Source organism: Daktulosphaira vitifoliae, unplaced genomic scaffold (genome assembly GCF_025091365.1).
Source record: "Daktulosphaira vitifoliae isolate Bord-2020 unplaced genomic scaffold, ASM2509136v1 Scaffold_2, whole genome shotgun sequence".
NCBI lineage: Eukaryota > Metazoa > Arthropoda > Insecta > Hemiptera > Phylloxeridae > Daktulosphaira > Daktulosphaira vitifoliae.
The window spans coordinates 13,199,552-13,220,561 of record NW_026099573.1 but is presented as its reverse complement, the minus strand read 5'-3'; the positions used below and the strand labels follow the sequence as shown (position 1 = coordinate 13,220,561).

The following is a 21,010-nucleotide window of genomic DNA, read 5'->3' as shown; positions in this document are numbered from 1 at the left end:
TTAAGGAATCTATACAAATTATAAAACGATGATTAAAAAACGGAAAGCATTACATCCTCCTGTATATTGTGATAGTTTCTTGAAAAATCTTATGTATTTCACTTATAAGCACTAAATAAATTACATAATCTTTGGTTCCTGGTTTTCAGTAAGCATTGTAAGAATATGATTTGCATTTATCTTTTTTTGAATACTTAGTAATAAAAACTTGTTAAATCACATTATTTCTAACTTAAATTGAAAAGAAACTTATATAATTTTAACAATATTTATCGCTGAAATTGAAATTTTATTTCATTTATTTTTTACATCTAACATGTATTTTTTTTTAACTTTCCATTTTTCAAAGAATAGTATGACATATTATGATACATTAAATCCCCAGTTTAAACTATATAGGTGAAAAAAAATAAATCTAAAAGCTATTTACATAAAATAAGTTCAAAAAACCCAGCACAGGGGGGTCGCGGCACAGTGGTGACGTGGCATAGTTGGATCAAGTATAATGATATCCGACAGTGATTAAAATCACTATCAAAAATAAACGCTTCGATGCAAATCTTTAGATAGTGTTTAATTTTAAAAAAATTGGTGTTTTATTCCAAAAGCTACTTGATCTGCTGGTTCCTTATTAATATCTCGATTAAGATAAAGTATGTCGAATGAAAAAAGGTTTATTAAAAAATATTATTTCTCATAAAAAAATTGTGTGGATCCATAAACTTTTCAATAAGTTATAGCATTATAAAGTTAANTTCTCCATTTACGGAGAACGAGGGAATTTTTTTCAATTTTTGAGGGTAATGTCTTCGACTAGATACGATTTGTGATCTTTTGACGTATCGTTGAAAGAAATCCGTTCGGTGAGAGCTGAGAAAAAGTGGTAACAGACACAAAAAAAAANTTTTGACGTATCGTTGAAAGAAATCCGTTCGGTGTGAGCTGAAAAAAGGTGGTAACAGACAAAAAAAAAAAAAAAAAAAAACACATCATAGTAAAACCAATACCTTCTCAGCTTCGCATCAAAGCTAAAAAATATCTTCTCAACACGAAATTCAGAACCTCTTTATATATATTTTTATATACAAATAATTGAAATTATGTATTACTGAAAATATATTCTAGATAAATAAAATAAGTAATAAACAAAATCACAGATAATTAATTTTATTATTAACATTTATAAAATTACATTAAAATTTATGAATCTGTATCGGAGATCACTAACAATGCTGAAGGTTTTCCTACGATATAATCCTGTAATTCAAAGTAAAATATATTAACAATTAATAATAAAATTCATAAATAAACAAATTAATTAATTTGTATTTTACTTGAACAGTAATGTCTCCAATGGAAAAGTTATGCATCCTTATATGACAATCTAAGCTTATACTTAAAACATATAATTTATTCAAACTTGTAATACAATCTACTGCTCTGACTGAACCTGTACAACCTCTAAATGTTTTAACAGGTAATGATGACTTACCTCGGAAATCATAATGGTAGATTGAACCTTTTGAAGAACCTACAATGACTTCACTATAACATAAAAAGTAGGAAATTTTGAATTTAAAAATTATATTTTAAGTATTATGTTTACTATTAAGTTATTAAGCTGTTAATAATACTATTAATACTATTAAGCTAAATGGGTTTAGTCTTGAATATTTTGCTACAATTACAAAGTAAAGACTGACTGTAGTAGCCATTTTTATTAACAAGTAAAAAAAAAGTATAAAATATTTTAAAATATTATTAGAGTATATCAAATTATTCATTATTAATTTATGTTAAAAATTTTACATTTAATGAAATGAAATTTTAAAAGCAGTGGTATTTTAAAAGAAAATCCTTCAAGGCTATAAAAAGAAAAAATGAAATTCTTACTAATCACTATAATCTGGAATTGTTTTTAATGACACAAAACCATTATTCACTACTTTACATGTAGCAACTGGTCTTCTTTGATTTGACAATGGATCATGTAAATCTACCTATGTCATTAAAAATATATAATTCATACTTTATTATTTAGTAAATACTCTCCCTAAAATATTGAACAAAATATAATAATAAATATTAAAATTTTAAATTATGTAGTTATAAAAATCTTTAGTTACAGGACTAAAAAAACCAAAATTCTATTAAAAAAAAAAAACGTTAAAATTTTATTACAGAATTAAGAACTATTTTTTCACAAAAATGTAAAATAAAAAAATATATACATACAATTCCATGTCTATGTGCTACTGCAATTTTATTATTATTATAAAATCCAACATCAGATACGTAACATGGTTGTTTCAATTGCAGCATATCTGGCTTAGGCTACAAAAAATATGTCAGAATATGAATAAAAAAATAATTTTTATCTACAAACTTTAGCAGATATTTTGAATACATACACTTTTTGCTATAAATTCAACCTTTCCAGTTTCTAAATCCCATAATTTTAATGGATTTTCATTTCCACCAGTGGCAAATTTTTCTAACAAATGACCTTGTTTTAAACATGAAATATTCGAACCCACATTTATACTTTTAATTAAAAGATTTTCTTCATCATTGAAAGATTGAACTATTACTCTACCATCTTCAACTCCAGTAATTAAAGCACTAAATAAAAAAACAATTAGTTAATACTAGAGAATAAGATTATAAGTTAAAAAGAATGTATTAACTTTAATTACTTTTTATTTTTGAAAACACCAACAATTGAATTAGAATTTTCAATAAAAAATTCTTTACTGTTTTTATTATCTTCTAAATTATAAACTCTAACAACATTTTTTGAACCAATAAGAATTTCATTATTAACATCAGAAGAGTTTAAACATGAAATTCCATTATTTATTGCATCAATCAACTTAGTATACTTAAAACAAAGTAAGTTATCTTTTTTCCTTTTCTTTGTTAATTCAACTCCTATAAAAATATTTACATAAATTATTAACTCAGCAGAATTCATCATTGTGCAGGAAGTGTGGAGTAGAAAGGAAGATTCATTTCACATTATGTGCGAATGTGAAACCTTGTCCACATTAAGATCAAACTACTTGAGTAAACCTTTTCCTGAAAAGGAAGATATTAGAAACCTAAAACCCAGAGAGATACTTAATTTCACCGTAAAGACAGGACTCTTTGGTCATCTATAGGGGTGACTTTAGGGTCCACCCTTATACAATGATTAGTATAATGTATTAATACTTTGGTGATAACACTTAGGCCGGTAAACCGAATCAAGACAAATCGGTATGAAGTGCGCACAATGGACCAACAGGTCTAAGTACATGGGTATAATATCCACCTCGATAATAACTAAAACTAAAACTAAACTCAGCAGAATTAATTGAAAAAATAAAATATATTACATCAAATTATAATAATATTTACAGAATTGGAAAAACAGAGGGTTTATCAAACCAACCCTAACCCATTGGTTATTTTTTTTTATTCATTTAAATCCATACAAAATTTCCTTATATATTTTTTTTACATCTTGGTTACATTGTATTTTATACAAATTATATCTCTTTTATCAAATTGTCTAATTATTTTGTGTCTATATAAATTAGGACATGAAAAGGTTACAAAATCTTATAAAAGTTTGCAGTTTTTTAAGTATTAAAACGATAATTCTATTGTTGAGTATTAAAGGTTTCACTTTTTTTTCAATAACTTAATTTAAAATAACCTTATTTATTACTTTTAAAACTTAAAAGTTCCTAGTCTAAGCTATTAGTAAAGTTAATGTTAATTTAATATTTCAAAAAATATTAATCTATTATTGATGTGTATTGATAATTTAGTGATTTAAAAACAAAAGTATTCCTAGTCTATTAGTTTAATTTTTCACCCTTGTTACCCTAATATTTATCTAAATTTTCATTGTTACCACTGTTATATATGAGAAATTCAAAACACTTAATAATGTTATTTATAGATTAATATAAATGTTATTTGATTTATGAAAGACTAAGAGATAAGAATTCCTAATCTAGGTGTAAATTTTTTTCAGTAATAATTTATAAGAAATAAATCTATTTAAAATAAATAATCAATAAAATTAGCTTTTTTGAGTTTATATTTTTATTTATAACCCAATAAAATAAATATAACCACTTGTATTGTTGGTCATTTTTCTATTTTATATTTAGGTGGTTTTACTTTACTTATAACTTAAATAAATTTTCCTACTTACAAAAGGTTTTTTAAAATGAGTGAAATCCTAAAAAGGCCAATGGTTTTTTTTGGGTCAAATTACTTTGGCCAGTACAGAGTATTTATAACATTAAAAATTTATAACAATTTAAAAGTTGCTGTACATGAATATCATAGAATATGAAGCATCATTTAAAACATAATAAGTTTTAAATATTATATTGAAATGTAATTTTTATTTACCATTCAAATTCTGTCTGCATATTACATTTAATAAAAGTAACATTAAAATCCTAATTATTATTTACATCAAATAATAAACCAGCACTTGTAATTTTTTTATCTAAATATATAAATTTTTTTATACTCCAAATATTATACTATTGAACAATTTTAAAATTATTACACAATTTTTTTTATAAATGGTACTAAAAGATTATTTAAAAACTTATAAAAAAAAATTGTAATACTTTACAACAGATCATAGTATTTTTTACTCATTAAACTGCTGTAATAATATATCTGATAACTTGGTTGCAAATTACTTCAGAACTTCACTTCTGAGTTTCTACTTATTACAATATGTCCTACATATTATTATTAATTATAAAATAATAAAAATATTGAGAATTTATTTTTTTATTTCCAATTTAACTATTTTGGAGTACAGATTTTGTGAATACATAAAACTGTAAAATAAACTTATTATATAAATAAAACTTTAATTATTTAACTAATAATAATTATATGGTCATCAATTAATATTATAATATTCAATGGATACTTTATTTTTTTTATATATTAATGGAACTAATTCTATTCAGTTTTTGGAAAATCATTATTGATTAAAATTTGATTATATATTCATAAAATTTTCATATATTTTACTGATAAGATTACCTTTAAGAGTTCCATTGCTATAACCAACAATAGCTTCAAAATTCATAGTGAATTTGAAATTTCTTATATTAAATTTTTAAACTTTGTTTACTTATTATCTTATCAATTTTGTGTAACATGTTATCAATATATTTTTAAACACGTGCTTTTTCAGCAATTTTTATACTAACCTTCAAAAAATTATGATAAAAATTTATAAAATGTTGTGATGCGGTTTTGAATTCTTTGTTTGTGCCCCTTACCTCCATAGTTAGCTAGTTTTTTCAATATTATGAATGAAAACATTAAAATCCGTCTCTGTTCTTGAGTAATGTTAAATAATACATCTCTATGCTTCTTACACTTCAGTAAACACATGTTATCTATAAGTAGTGACGTATTAAACTTATTAACGACTGTAGACTACGATTTGTAGGCAAAATAAATTTTTATACCCCTCAAACATTTTAGGTAAAGAATATTAAAAAATAAAAATTTCATACCGTAAAATAAAGCTGCGTTAGATCTGCTACGTAGTGCACCTATAAATATGCTACTGTTTATAATGTGTCTACTTTATATCGTGTTACTTGGGAATAATCCGAAACGTTGAAATAAGTTTTAAAATGCAGAAATAAAAATCTGAATTTATCATTTTTTACAATTAACTAACTTAGAGATATTTTTTTTAATATCTAATTATGGTTTTTTAAAAATAAATTTTAGATATTGTAGAATCAACTTAATTAAATTTAGGTTTGCTTGATGCTTAAATCAACAAACTCGGATCAGTGAACACTCAGCATTTGGATAAGCAAAAAATATATATACATAATATTAAAATCAATATTTTTTTAGCTTTGTATCGAAAGTAAAAATGTATAAAAGGATACCTTTAATTTTTTCAAGTGTCGCACCGATAATAAAGTCAAAATTTGTTTCAAGAGACTGGGATACTAGCAATAAAATAAAATGAGTCGCCTTTTTGAAAATTACATAGGTGGTAACAACTTTTCTTGATTCTTTTAATATTACATTTGATAGAATAAAAAATGATCAATGAACATGTGAACTTTTAATGTCAAGTTTATTTAATATATACAAATTTAAAAACTTTTTGTAATTTAATATTTTATTTAATACGTTTAATGTTACCAATTGGTTAATTTTGTTCTTTAATTTAATATAATTAGAAATTATATCATCGGACAGATATCACAAAATTAATATTTATAATATAACATAACAAAAAAAAGTAACAATAACAAAACTTTGTTTTATAGAGAAAAGTATTACAACTAATAATTTATAGTTAAAAAATACTAACATAAATAATAACAAAATTACAACATTTAAAAATGAGGATATACAATAAGTTAATAACAATATTATTATAATACATAAATACAAGTATTAGTCAAGCAAATTTTAACTACAATGATGTTAAATAAAATTTATAAAAATTGATGTATAAAATCATATAGGAAAATAATTTATTATTTATTAGCTGTTACTCTTTGAGGATCTACTTAATCTATCATAATTAAAACAATTAAGGCAAGCCCAATAGTGTTTTTGAACATTTACTACTCTTTTCATTGTAAGTTGAGCATTTTTAGAAATTGGAAATTCTAATTGCAATGATGGTAATGGATCACCAAGCAAAGCTTTTGTACACATAGTCATACAATAAGAAACTGCATCTATATTGTACCCTCCTTCTAAAGCCATTATCACTTTACCACTAGCTAATGACTTTAAACAATGGGTTAGATGACCAAAACATTCTGGAGTTACTTTACAGCCTACAATAAAAAAATGTTGATTATTATTTTATTAATTGCCTTAAGTTAATAGCAAGAAATTTTTGTCATTTCAGAAGAATAATTTTTAAAATGAAATTAATTATAAGTGTAATTTATAAAGGATGTTACATTTGTATACAAATCAAAATTTACTACAAATTAAACTTTATAAAATTTAAAATTTACTATAAAATGACCATCTAACTTGTGAACATACATCAATAATTTTTAGACTATTAAATAGTAATCATAATTTTATTTAATAAAATAAAGAATGAACAATAAAAATGAATACATACATAAACAATCTTTGATACTCTCCCAATAAGCATAGCTTATTCAAGTAAGCGAGTTCATAATTATTACAATATACTTAAATTAAATTTTAATATTTTAAGTTTTTAATTGGTAATGAATTATTAGTAGTATTAGTTAAATTAAAAGTATCTAAATTTACCAAATTGTATTAATTTGCAAAGTTTCTTTATAGGATTAATAACTATAAAATAAATTTGACTTATTAAATTAAACCTTTACATTTATTATTTTTTTTTGCTAAAAATTAATTACTAGAACTCTAAAGTTAAACCAAATAGCATTTTTTTTTTTTTTATTTTAATAATTTTAAAAATTAACTAAAAATGTATAAATCTTTTTTAAATAATTTAAATTCTTAAAAAAATGTTTTTATAATTCAGTAATTGAGTACCAAATCAGTGCCTAGTTCAAAAAGACACATGTCAAAAAAAATTTTTTTTTTAACTTCAAATTTTTATGTCTAATTATAAGCTACTTCGTCCAAGAAAAATTAAAATTGCAAACAAATTTCTTTAGGACATTTGCATCTGGACAGCTCAAATGCCATCAAACAGAACAATAAAGTCAATATTATCTATTATATAGTTTAATTGTCATACATTAAACTTTTGCTTTCTTTATTTAACAAAATAATAAGTTTAAAATACAATTTATTTTTCATAATGCTAAAAAAAATATAGTTTTAGCTATACATAGCATAGAAGCTATTGGTTTTATTCTGCCATGTTAATTTTATCTTGTTCTTAAAAATACTCCTTTTCTATATGATTAATTTTGCTCCATAATATATCAAAATATCACAAAACATATTTAGTTGAAACTATCAGCCCCAAAACTTTAAATAGTAAAATTTTCCTTAGTCTCGATTATAAAGATAAATTTCTCAACAAATTACAGTTGTCAATATTGATATATTTTTAATTTTCATTTTATATAAAAATAACTTTTTGAAATGTGGATAGATAAATGCTAATTTTTTATTGATAATATTTCAGACATAATTTTATTAAAAAATTTATCATTATCAAAAATATTGAGGGGTAACTTAAAAATTATACCAAATTTTTTTCTTTTCAATATTTGAAAATATTTTAACAAACTTGACTAATTATTTTAAAATGATAAAACAAAAATTGATTTCAATGAATTATTCAAACTAATCATACAATTTTCAATAAAAATGGCTTATTCGGTAGTTTTTTCATTACCAAATATCTACATCAGTTCAATGTTAAATCAAATTTAATTTTACTTTCACATTTACCTCCTAGTGGATCTCCAATAGCAGCATCAAAACCAGCTGATACTATTACAAGTTCAGGACAAAATTCATAAGCAACAGGAAGAATTATGTTTTGCATTACAGATATGTATTCAGCATCTCCCATCCCAGCCTGTTAAATAATGTTTTAAAATACAAATTTTCAATTTTACAAAAGAAAATTGTTTTGTATTCATACTTTATTCCATGGTATATTTATTGTAAATCCTTCACCTTCTCCATAACCTGTTACTTTATGAGATCCTTCTTCTGAACACGGAAAAAACTTTGCATTTTGATATCGATGAATAGATATATACAAAACCCTTGGATCCGAACTAAATGCTCTCATTGTTCCATTACCAAAATGAATATCCCAATCCAAAATTAAAATCCTTTGAATTAAAATTTACAATAGCATGGTTTTGATAAAATATTTTATTGATACATAAATTTTAACAAACTTACCTTTTAAGACTATATTTCTGTAAAGCATAGGTTGCACCAACTGCAACAGAATTAAAAATACAAAATCCACAAGCAAGCTCTTTTTCAGCATGATGGCCAGGTGGTCTTATTACTGCAACACCAGATATACTTTCATTGCACATAACGGAATCAATAACCTTTAAAATGGCACAAAATATTAAAGTATTATTTAAATTATTGATGTTTTTTTATTAGCTCAATATTTTACTTGTAATAAACAACCAGTAGCTAGGGTTGATACTTTGTATGTGTCAGGGGTCAAGTATACTGAATCATAATTTTTTTCCTTTTCACTTAATTCTATTGATGACAACTGATGTAAAAGAGACATTTCATCAACATATTCTTTAGCATGAGCTAAGTTTAATTCACTTTTAACTGCTTCTCTAGACTAAAAAACAAATTTAATTAACTCAAAATAATTCAGTGATTAATTTAAAATTATTACTTTATCATGGTAAAAATACATACAGGTAAAATTAAAAACCGAGATGTTAACTGAAATTCATTGAACATATTCAATATTGCACTTATTCTACCTGGGCATTCTGGGTGTCCACTATAAAAAATAAAATTTATTAGATAAACTGTAACACCATACTACAAATCTACATTTTCATCATTAATTAGGAGAGTTGAAAAATTACCTGATGTCACTATGTTTTTATGACATACTATTTTTATGATTTCAATTTTGGAAGAAAAATAATAATTTTATAATTAGAAAGATTTTGTTTATGCTTAAATCTTTTATATGTTCAAACTAGCCAGAAATACAAGAAGGAAAGTAGAAGAAGGCTTCCTTTAAAATTAGCTAAAATTTCTAAAAATGAATCTAAGTTAACAGAAATAGTAAAATACCTCCCCCCCCTCAAGGAGTTTTGGTGAAAGAAGGGATTTCAACCTTACTACAAAATGTTTAACATGTAATCAAATTTGATTAACAATAATGATATAATGACGTGGAAGATTATATGTTCTAATCTCCATGAATAATCTATACTTATATTTCTTGCTTCACAGAAATATTTTGCTTCTGTTTAAACAGTGATTTGGTATTTTTAACACAATCATATGTAATAAATCTACAAAATCAATAAAACCATTTAATATTGGTTTTAAAAAATCAGTTTGGCTTTGCGGATGGTTTAAAGTTAGAGCCCAACACACGCAAATCAAATATTTGTGAAGGGCAAACAAGAATGTAATATGGTGGTGGAGTACTACACTTATGAGAAAAAAATTACAAAATAATATAGATATTGCTGTCCAGCCGAATATGAATTTAAACTGAAATCGAGGGAGTTAAAATGACCTAACGCCTTGTTAGTCATCGGACTAACACTAATAATAATATTAATATTAAATGAAAAAGACAAATTATAGTAAAAGAAAAACCTTAAATCTCTCATTCACGTAACACACAAAATTATCAATTTTGTAATTATAGGTAATAATATTCTTAGACAAAGAAAAAATAATAACATTACATTTGTTTATATTTATTGGTAAGTGATTTTGCTGACTAAGTAACAAATTTCTCTGAGTTCGATTGAAGAATTAAAGTGTAAATTAGTACTACATATGGGGTCTAAATCTATTCTAGTTCTTATATATTTGTCGTACGTCAGTAATGCCCTGATGTAGATACAAAATGTAGTACACAAATAAACAAATGTTTTTGATGATGAGTTCTTTGTTTTTAGCTCTTCTCGAGTCCTCCCATTGGATCACTGCTCAGCCCCAATCCCTCAAATTAGTGAACTACTAAAGGGGTAGAGTTTAGACTCGTCAACACAGTCTAGTTCAAAAGTAGCAGACAAAGGGTGGCTCCTCGTCAGCCACCAGCATAACTACCTTTTCACTATTACTACTAAAGCACGGTTAAGCCCAAAAACTAGTCAACACGCACACTAATAATTAAGATCAACTAAAGGGCCAGTAGTCCAACCTCGACTCTTGCTGCACACACACACACAATTTTAATAGCACTGTGGATATAAAATATTTAAGCCAAGTGCAGGTTTTTAAATAGTTATTTTATTTAAGAAACAAAATAAACACGAAATCAGAATTTAATATAAAAATGTAACACAAAATAAATTAAATCGTAGAAAATACAAAGTTACTCGCATCAAACGTCCTGAACCGTAACTCGACGTTTCTTTGTCAAAACGTCCAGTCCCCCTATACTTTTTATGTTTCCCTTTTATATTTTTTTTCCCACTATTATTAATTTGCTTACCCTGGATTTCCCTTTTATATGACATTATTATATTGCTTGAGATTTCAAAAATTGCTTACTACTGCTGTAAATTTTGTATTATACTAAAATCGACGTTATTCAATACTTCCTCAGCTATTTACTACAATATGAGGAGACAATACTTTGATTATTTTTTTTTTTTTTTTTTTAATAATTGCTTTGAAAATCTTTTGATAAGGAATATTTTGCAAATAGGTCTGTAATTATTAACTATATGTTTTTTATCGTTTGACTTAAGTATTGTTGTAATGAATTTTTTCCAAATATCAGAAAAATAACTCAGACTCAAAGATCTTATTAAAAATAAGATATAACAGTCTAACTAATCCTAAGCTACAAAATTTAAAAAATACTGACGATATATCGTCAGGGTCTGTACCCATATAGATATCTATAATTATTTAAATTAATTACTTGGAATCATAAATTTCATTGTGATCTATATCCCAATAATTAAAATTAATATTAATATTATTTATTGAAGGAACATATGAAAGTTGAGATAAGTAAAAATTAAAAATTTGAATATTTTAATATAATTATTATGAAAATGATCATAAATTTTAAATTTTTTGTGGGCAAATTTTTATCAATAATAAGTTTCTTAAGATTAGAATTTTCTCAAACAGGGGAATAATTATTTTTGAAGAAATTTTTGTTTAAGATACAAATAAAGAAAACAATGGTAAATAATTTCATAAAATTTATCAACCAATGCTTCATTAGATAAACTAACATCTAAGTTAAATTCAAAATCAATAAAATATAATTTGAAAACCTAGTTCCACATCAAAATATTACTATTTAATAATTATTCACTTAAACTGATTATATTAAAATTTATACTTAACAAAGTATTTTATAAAAAGGAATTTTTTTGTTAAAAGACCACAAACATTTCGATAAAAGGAATTTACTGTAAAACATTTTAATCTTTTGGTTAATGTTATTAGTATTGGCTTAACTATTTTTGAAAATGATTACCAGTCTCTTTCTCCAATATATTTAATAATTAAATCAAGTTCTCCATTTAATTTATGACATTTTAATTCGTCCCAAAGTTTTTTCATATAATTTTATTGATACAAAGTTTGGTCAGAATTGACACAAATGGATGAATGTGGTTATAGAAGTAATACATTTTTCTTAGATTTTAAAATATGAAACTCATCAGCTGTTTAATTAAATATAGCCTTAATTGGATGAGTATTACTAGGTTCATGTTTTCCCACAGTAAACACATGGTTGGATTATTAATACTATTGTTAACACATTAATGGAATTTATAACACCACACACTTGAATAGTATCATCTGTTATTCTATCAGCTGAGTTGACTTCAGCACAAGTCTCAGAATTACTGTAGAATATTAAACTAAAGGATTTTAAATTGCACTCATTGATTATGTTAATGATTAACTTAGATTGATTAGCTACATTAATTATATTTTCATTTTTTTAAGCTTATTAACTTTATCTAACAGATAAAAACACATAAATAACACTAAACACTCACTGTATGACTCCAGAATCATAACTGGAATTAACTGGATAATTCTTATAAATTAGAGTAAAATTTATTTAAGTCTGAATTTAAAATCTAAAAAATGAATATTTGAGTCACTAAATTACATTAAAAAAGCAATAATACAAAAAAATTAAAACTGTTCTCATCAAAAAATGCAAAAATATGCAGACCACTTTTTTGCTCTTGATATGTACCTTTAATTTAAATATTGAAATATTTTTAAATTAAAATAACAACTGTATTTTGATACCATTCAAAATAATAGAAGAGAAAGATATGAGAAAATGTTAACTAATCAATATAAATCTGTGTTGTAAAGTTTTAAGCTTAGATATAACTATTAGAATACAGCATTAATATTTGAAAAAAATGTACGAGTTATCATTGCATGCTTTAGGAAATACAATAAAATTAAATTGGTATAACTGAATAAATAATTAATTCACTTGCCTTTCATTACTTTCATGTTTATGGTCCATTATCAAATCAAATGAAATAGCACACTTGTTTTTTATATTTAAAAGCTGTGTTTCTAAAATCAATATAAAATCCATTAAGGAAAAAATAATACATATAAGATGCCACCTATTTAGCTCAGTTGGGAACATGTTGTTCCTTGATGCATAAGTTACCGAGGTTTGGTTCCTTTGCACTGAGCTACATAGGATATTTCGTCCTCTCTAACACAAGCTTTACTTTTCAGAGAGGACGACTAAGATAAATAAAATAATATATAAAAAATATAATGTTGTTGCAATTCTTAATTTTTAAGACCAAATTGAACCCAAACTAAACATACTGTGTTTTCATTCAAACATAATTGAATTTATCTATTAAAATGTTCAGTCAAGCCTATACTGAAAGTTTTATTACATATTTAGTTATCTTTTCTTATTTTAAGTACTTATAATTGTTAAAAATTATAAAAATCAACTTAAATTTCACTAATTAATTAATAACTACTAAAAAAAATTCAGCCTGTTGTTCGATTATTAAACTGAAACTAACAACACAACTTTAATTTGGATTAATTAGAAAACCAAACACTTTGTAATATAATATCTTAATTAAAATTAAACATGTTCATGATCAAAGAAAAAATTTTTATTTTCATCAGTTTAAATTGAACTTTTAATGATAATAAATTTAAACTAAATGAAAACAAGAAATATGATTGATCATTTATATTGAACCTATCAAGTAAATAATACTAATAAACAAGGTTGAACTAGGCCTCAACTTTTATTTTAATACATTGTATATAGAAAAAATATAGAGATATTAACTAGTAGCTAATGAAGGCCTTAATATCTATGATTTCTCAGGATAATTTATTCCCTATTCATTTACCATAATTACCATTTAATAAGAGTTAGAAGAGATTTAACAAATGAAGAGATATAGCATAAGTATTTTATTAGTTTATAAATAGAATCATTCATTATCCTTATACATAAATTGTATAAATCTACAACTCTCTTATAACCTTTTTTTCTCTTTGAAATTTCCAAAAACTATTGATAAATCATATTAGGAAGACTAGCTACCCTTAGAACTGAATATAATATTACTTCATATTACCAATTTCGTTTCTGTTTAAAATATTTAAAAATCTATTACACTGATTTCTAATTTTTATATCAGAATTCAAATGCTATATCAAACTACCCTAATGCTTACAATGTCCCTGATATAAATTACAACTTCTAAGAAACTTATACTACAAAATTCAGACCTGCAATGTTCAAATTTAATTCAAATTTAATATTAAAAAATAAAAATTACTACATCTATCTTCATACTTAAGAGCAGTCAAATTACATCCATTACTGTTTATTTACTAATTATTTTATGACTAAAATATAGCCAATTACCATGATCTAATTTTTAATATTAATTATGTTTGACATTTTATATTATTTAGGTTGATCAACAATTTTCATTTACAATAAATATTTTGTATCCTACATATTTAAAGTTCTGTTTTGTTTTATCATTTACTACAAAAGTTATTGTAAAATTGTAACTATTATTTAACAATTATTTTTAAAAAAGAATTTGTTAACAGCCATTAATTATAATAACTAATAATAATAACTAAAACTAATGATAATTATTTTCAATAAAGAACAATTACTACTAAATTATACATCTTACCAGATATTAAATGTTGAAGCACTGAAAAGTCGTCAATTTTAGATAAATCTTGAAGTGGATAACAATTTCTAGTCGGAAAAACACTTAAAGGTTGTTCATTGTATAAATAAACTAATATTGGTTTATAGGAAGAATTTACCAATAACTCATTTTGAAAACATTTCCAAAATCTTTGATGAACACTTATCACATTTTGTATAGTTTGAACAATACTAAAATTTCAAATAACTATTATTCAACACTATTTAAAATAAAAATAGATTTTAAGAAAAATCATGTTATAATGCAAGTATTGAAAAATTTACTGATGTACTATTAATAACATAAATAAACTTATCCCATAAATATTAATATAAATAAATATTAGTCTCGAAGTGATATTAAAAAAAACATCTTATTCTAAAATTGTCTTAGCTATGACACGGCCCTGCATCCCTTGATTAAACACAATGCCCCGTGACTTGTGCCACCTTTATCAGCCGTGGTCCTACTATGAGTATTTGACTGACCAACACCGCGTGCCATACACCACGGTGCAAAGTCCAGCAAGTGCCGCATGGCCAATAACCCACCGCAAATGATACATTGAGTCTTTTTCTTGTTGTCAAAGTGACAACATCCAGGATGTATGCTACCGGCTACAGACATGCCGCACGACCGGACTCGATGAACTGATCCGTACCATTGCCTTCAGCGCTGCTAATTTTTTTATGTCAGCGAAAGTGCTGCGATATTGTGCAAAGACTATTATTAACTATGTTCGTCTTTTTAGTTTGTTTGTTTATTTTAAATAATCTGTTGTTTCTTATTAATAAACGGCCCACAGATCTCTACCCTCAAAACCAGTGTCAACCACATTATTGCGACGCAAGTCGTGTCAGCAATCAGATTAATAAATGTTCTACTACAATAAAAATGTTTACTTTATTTATTGCATGAAACAAAATTTTTGATAAAATAATATTTTTAATCTCTGGTATATATTATAATAATATAGTAAAAACCTTAATACTCTTTTTATCCTTATATTTTGTAGTTAAGTTTTGAAATATAATTACAATTCCATTTTCTCAAAAAAAAAAATATATATACATATATAGTGATTAAAGGTATATAACCTTTAATAACTATTTTTTATACATGTGTGTATTACACATATGTATAAAATTGTCTGTCACAATGATAAAAAGAAACAGTAATATATTTGAGTTTTTACCTATCACAAGGTTTGGTTGTCATGTCCAGTAATGGACATGGATCTCCAAGTAAACCTCTTAATGTTAGAGCTGCACCTTCTGCGAGCGATTTTAAGCAATAACCTCCCTGTAATTAAATAACTAAATTATATCAATTTATTATTTAATCAATTGTAATTTTTATACCTCTAAAAAAACAGCAACTCTACCACATGCATGGGCCATGAGAGCATTTATCATGTGAGCATAACAAGCTGGAGTTACTTCCATTTCACCCTAAATAATTAATATTTAATTAGATTATAATTTAATTAGATAATTTATTTTAGTTAATTTATAATACTTCTGGACACCCAAGAGCAGCATCATATCCAGATGATACAAGAATAAGATCTGGCTGAAACTATATAAAAATGTTTTTTTTTAATGAACTTGTCAAAACTTAATTTTGATTTTAAATATACCTCTGATACAACTGGCAATAATATATGATGTAAAATAGCAAGATAATCTGAATCTTTCATTTTAGTATTATTTAGTGGTACATTAATGTTAAAACCTTGACCGTCACCTTGACCAGTAAAATCGCAATCACTTTCACGTAAATTAGGCCAAAATTGACCATTTTCATAACGATGAATAGAAAAATACAAAACTCTAGTAAAAAATTACACAATATATATGTTAATTAATGCATAAGCAAAATATTAGTATTTAATATTCAATAAACTTGATAAGTATAATTTTATTATGTTTATTACTATTAAATATATATAACACAGAAAGGGTGAGTGATAAAGATATTACAAGTCCAATAATTTTTGACTCAACTATCATTTTATTTAAATTTTTTTTCTCAGACTATTTTCAAAGCACAGTTTTTTATTAATTATTACTAATAAGAAAAAATGAATGAAAAATTGGTTTTTATTTATTTATTTTAAACAGCTATTTTTAGCCTTTATCTTATACAATTGTTAGATGGATTGATGATAATCTTAGGACTTATCTAGTTACAAGCATTTTGTAACAAGGGTGTAATGCGGGTGGAGTATACATTTTAAATATACATCATACCCAGCTTATACAGGTGTATATTACTGTACTCACATTACTAACATCTACTTTATGTATTAAAATGTTTTTAATTTTATAAGTACTCGTCCTAAAATTATTATCAACCCATAAAAATATTTTGTAATAAATTTGTTAAAAATAACTATTTAAAATTTTTTTTTAAATACTCTTCTTAATAGTAATAACTAATAAAAAATATACTATAACATATGTAAAAAATATTTTTAAAAAAATTTCAACAAAATAATAATCAAAAGTTATTAGATTTATCATATCTTTGTAACTTGCCTTGAATATGTATATAATTTCTTTTGTAAAAATATCAAACAACATTTATTTTTAAAATAGAGTATTTTTAAATAACTTATTGGATTAAAACATAAAATACCTAGGATCATCATAAAACATTTGTTGAGTAGCTTGTCCATGGTGAACATCCCAATCTACAATAAGAATTTTAGAAACTGAATAATGACGAAGAACATACTCAGCAGCTATAGCTACATTATTGAAAAAACAGTAACCACAAAATTCAGATTTCATGGCATGATGTCCTGGTGGTCTTTAATTTAAAAAATCAATTTAATCAAAAATCAAAATAATCATAAAAATTTTTACATATTTTTTAATTTATAAAATATTTAGTACCTTATGAAAGCCATACCATTTTGTATTTTATTTTCACAAATAGATTTTAATAACTCAATTGAGCTACCAGTAGCTAATAATGATTGATTATAGGTAGCCTAAAAAATAGTTAATTAAATTATTTATATGAAATGTATACAGAAAACAAGGCAAGTCAATTTTTTATAAGCTGAGAAAATTAACAATATTTTACATTACACCATAACTTTCAAGGACTATTATTTTCGAATAACCTAATTTATCCACTAGTTCGGTGGCTTAAAGAATATATTTTTACATATCAAAATTTTGCTAAAAATCTTAATTTTTAATAAAATTGACTTACCTTGTCTTTTTTGTGTACCTTGCATATACAGTTGACTCTCGATAATTCATAATTGTAGGGACTAGAAAAAAAGTTTGAATTACTGAAAGTTTGAATTATTGAGAAATAAACCCCACCCAATCTCTTGTCACTTGATGGTGTAGCCAATATTTTATCTTTCAAAGTTATAGATAATGTATTCAGACTTAGCTACGATAGTTTTTTTGTAACTCTGTCAACCATTTCAATCAATTTTTTTCTAATATTGTCAAAAATTTATATTTAATAAACACACTGATGATTGATTATGTGTATTTAGCATTAAATAAAACCAAACTAAGATAAAACTTATAAACAAACCAACTGGTAATAATTTAACACAAGATGAAATTTCTCATTATCACCCAATAACAATCTAGTTATTAACATTCATTGTATATTTTAAAATAATTTTAAATTGTGAAATGTTGTATAGACTAAACTACAAATTATTAAATATTGTTGGTTGGCTAACTCTATAATTCTATTAATAATTATAAATGTAGTAAAATACATTATTTTTCTTCAAATTACCAAAAGACTTTCAAGAGACTGAACATTAACTACTTAATTATCGAGAGTTGACTATATTTATATTAATTATTCATATTAATTGATGTAATTTATCAATGTATTAATTATTACAATGGTTATTGGTTAAAAGAACTACAAACTTCTTTCTTTATTTTTAACTTACTGGATGAATATAGATAGCATCAAATTTAGATGATAAAATTTCTAAATTTTCAAAGTCTATAGAATCTGTAGTAGATTTTAACAAATCAATTATTTCTTGAGAATGTTTCATTCTTAACTCTTCATTAGTTGCTTTCCTACATGGAATATGTACACATCTCTCTATAAGTCCTAATTCTTTACATCTATAATATTAATTGAATAAACTTATAAGATGTTATAATAATAATATTCCTCATAAAAAGTACCTTTTAATGATTGATTCATAGCGTTGGGGATTCTCAGGATAAGATTGATCCCACACACATGAATGAACAGCAAAATTGTCATCATAAATAATACCAGTATTTTGACAAATTTTATCAATATAATGTCTAGACTAATAAACATTTACAGTTATTATTTATGTTAAGTGTACTAATTTTTTTTTATACAAATAATACAATTTTACCACTTCAAAACTAATAAATGTATAGTATTAAACATATTAATTTAAAGACATAAAAAAGAAAAAATTTATATACCCATACTTCATTATCTTGAATTTAACTTACATTTTTATAGTTATCATAAACTTGATCATATATATTACGATTGTTCATGTTTGTTTGTAAGAATTCTTTTCTTCTTGCAGCAATGAGATCAGCAGTTGAAACTTTAACTTTTGGTTGGCTCTCCTAAGAATATATGGCAAAAACAATTTTTTAAACTTGGAATCATAAAAATAGTTGTTATCAACAATAACACAAATAAATTGAGTATACTTTTAGTACTCAAGGTAAATTTATCCACCTTGTTTGTGATATTTATCTATCTTAATTTATTTTTTATATCACATGATAACAATTCTTGAATCATGATAAAGAATTATAAATTTCAGTAAAATTTTTCAAATTAAAAATAGGCTTCAATTAATTAAAATCAAATCATTCATATAAGCTATATAATTAAAAACACAACTCATAACGTTAAAATAAAAATAGTTCGTTGATTAGTAAATTAAATTTAATAACTACATTTAAATTTAATATAGACAAGGTAACAGTACTTCTAAGTATAGTATTTACAAATATTTTTGTGTAATCACTTACCATTTCTCAGACCTGCTACTTCATTATGTTTGTCGGAATGAAATATGTTTCAAGTCCTTTCTAAGTAAAAATAAATAGTTAATAATAATTAATTAGTTAATAAATTTTTTTTTACATGTTATACGTTAATAGTTTAAATATACGAAGTTATCATAAAATATTTTCATTAAAAGTAAAGCAAAACAAACTGTCAACTTATTATCTATTTGGATGCATGATTACAAAACATTAACGTTAGATAACAGTAGCCAGGGGTTCCAATACCAATAGAGAACAATTTATTTTATATGTCCAAATTAGGAAACAGCTACAAATGAAGCTGTATATAAGACATAACTGTACGGGGGCGACATAACCCTCAAAAACAATATGAGAGGGGGCAAAAAAGTGATCTTGTCCCTCCTATAGTTTTTTTGCTATATCAATTTTCATAAACACTTAGTGTTATAACATTTCACAAATAAAAAATATTGTAAATTAACCAATAAATTTTTTACTTTTATTTAAATCAATCATGAATATAAGGAGCGTTGTTTTTATAAAATTATATAAATTATTTATATAATAATTATCATTTCTATATGTTTAAAACAATTGATAAGATAAAAACTTGAACATTTTTTTTAATATACACAAAGAAAAACTAAAAAAGACTTTGTCGCACGACGAAAATATTTAATTTTAAGCATGTTAATTCCATACATCGAAGATTTATTTTTTTGTTCATCAGTAACATTTATACCCATTTAACCCTGAAAAAATTAGAGGTCCCAAAATTCTGATAGCCTTCCCGCGTAAGATTACAACACTGTCAACTGCAAACAATACTTATACTTTATTATTGATTTTTTTTGAAAAAAAATTAATTTTTTATAAAAATCAAGTTTATAACTATTAAAAATAAAAAATAAAAGAAAAACTTGTTTTTTTATTTTCCAACCGATTTCAAATAATAGTACAACCGCAGGAACATTTCCTACATTCAAAACGATTTTATTTGGTTTAGGTTTTGATTTGTCAAACATTCTAGAACAAGTACATTAAAAAATTGTCAAATAGTTAAATAGAGTCTCTATTATACAGTTCCGT

General features: G+C 24.2%; 2 protein-coding genes across 4 annotated transcripts; both read right to left on the bottom strand.

The window, feature by feature from the left end:
• Window positions 1-1,142: 1,142 nt before the first annotated feature.
• On the bottom strand, window positions 1,143-6,096 carry LOC126899933 (WD repeat-containing protein 74-like). The gene is made up of 9 exons (XM_050675218.1): window positions 5,940-6,096; window positions 5,550-5,588; window positions 5,310-5,429; window positions 2,697-2,931; window positions 2,412-2,622; window positions 2,236-2,334; window positions 1,894-2,000; window positions 1,335-1,545; window positions 1,143-1,257 (listed from the first exon to the last, which is right to left on the bottom strand). Exons 3-9 carry the CDS (start codon window positions 5,422-5,424, stop codon window positions 1,201-1,203), a joined length of 1,035 nt encoding a protein of 344 aa, XP_050531175.1. The 5' UTR covers window positions 5,425-5,429; window positions 5,550-5,588; window positions 5,940-6,096; the 3' UTR covers window positions 1,143-1,200.
• A 285-nt stretch (window positions 6,097-6,381) lies between these two features.
• On the bottom strand, window positions 6,382-20,251 carry LOC126899929 (histone deacetylase 6). Of its 3 annotated transcripts, XM_050675213.1 has the most exons (19): window positions 20,037-20,251; window positions 19,922-19,981; window positions 19,385-19,507; window positions 19,079-19,209; window positions 18,832-19,015; window positions 17,792-17,889; window positions 17,532-17,705; window positions 16,531-16,723; window positions 16,410-16,469; window positions 16,253-16,342; window positions 16,087-16,193; window positions 14,871-15,082; window positions 13,164-13,245; window positions 9,391-9,478; window positions 9,128-9,310; window positions 8,899-9,056; window positions 8,630-8,825; window positions 8,434-8,563; window positions 6,382-6,851 (listed from the first exon to the last, which is right to left on the bottom strand). In XM_050675213.1, exons 2-19 carry the CDS (start codon window positions 19,922-19,924, stop codon window positions 6,550-6,552), a joined length of 2,514 nt encoding a protein of 837 aa, XP_050531170.1. In that variant the 5' UTR covers window positions 19,925-19,981; window positions 20,037-20,251; the 3' UTR covers window positions 6,382-6,549. The 3 variants fall into 3 exon arrangements, with proteins under 3 accessions (XP_050531170.1, XP_050531169.1, XP_050531171.1); XM_050675212.1 differs by having other exon boundaries at window positions 19,922-20,103; XM_050675214.1 differs by lacking the exons at window positions 19,079-19,209; window positions 19,385-19,507; window positions 19,922-19,981; window positions 20,037-20,251 and adding an exon at window positions 18,117-18,177 and having other exon boundaries at window positions 18,832-19,000.
• Between the last annotated feature and the right edge of the window lie 759 nt (window positions 20,252-21,010).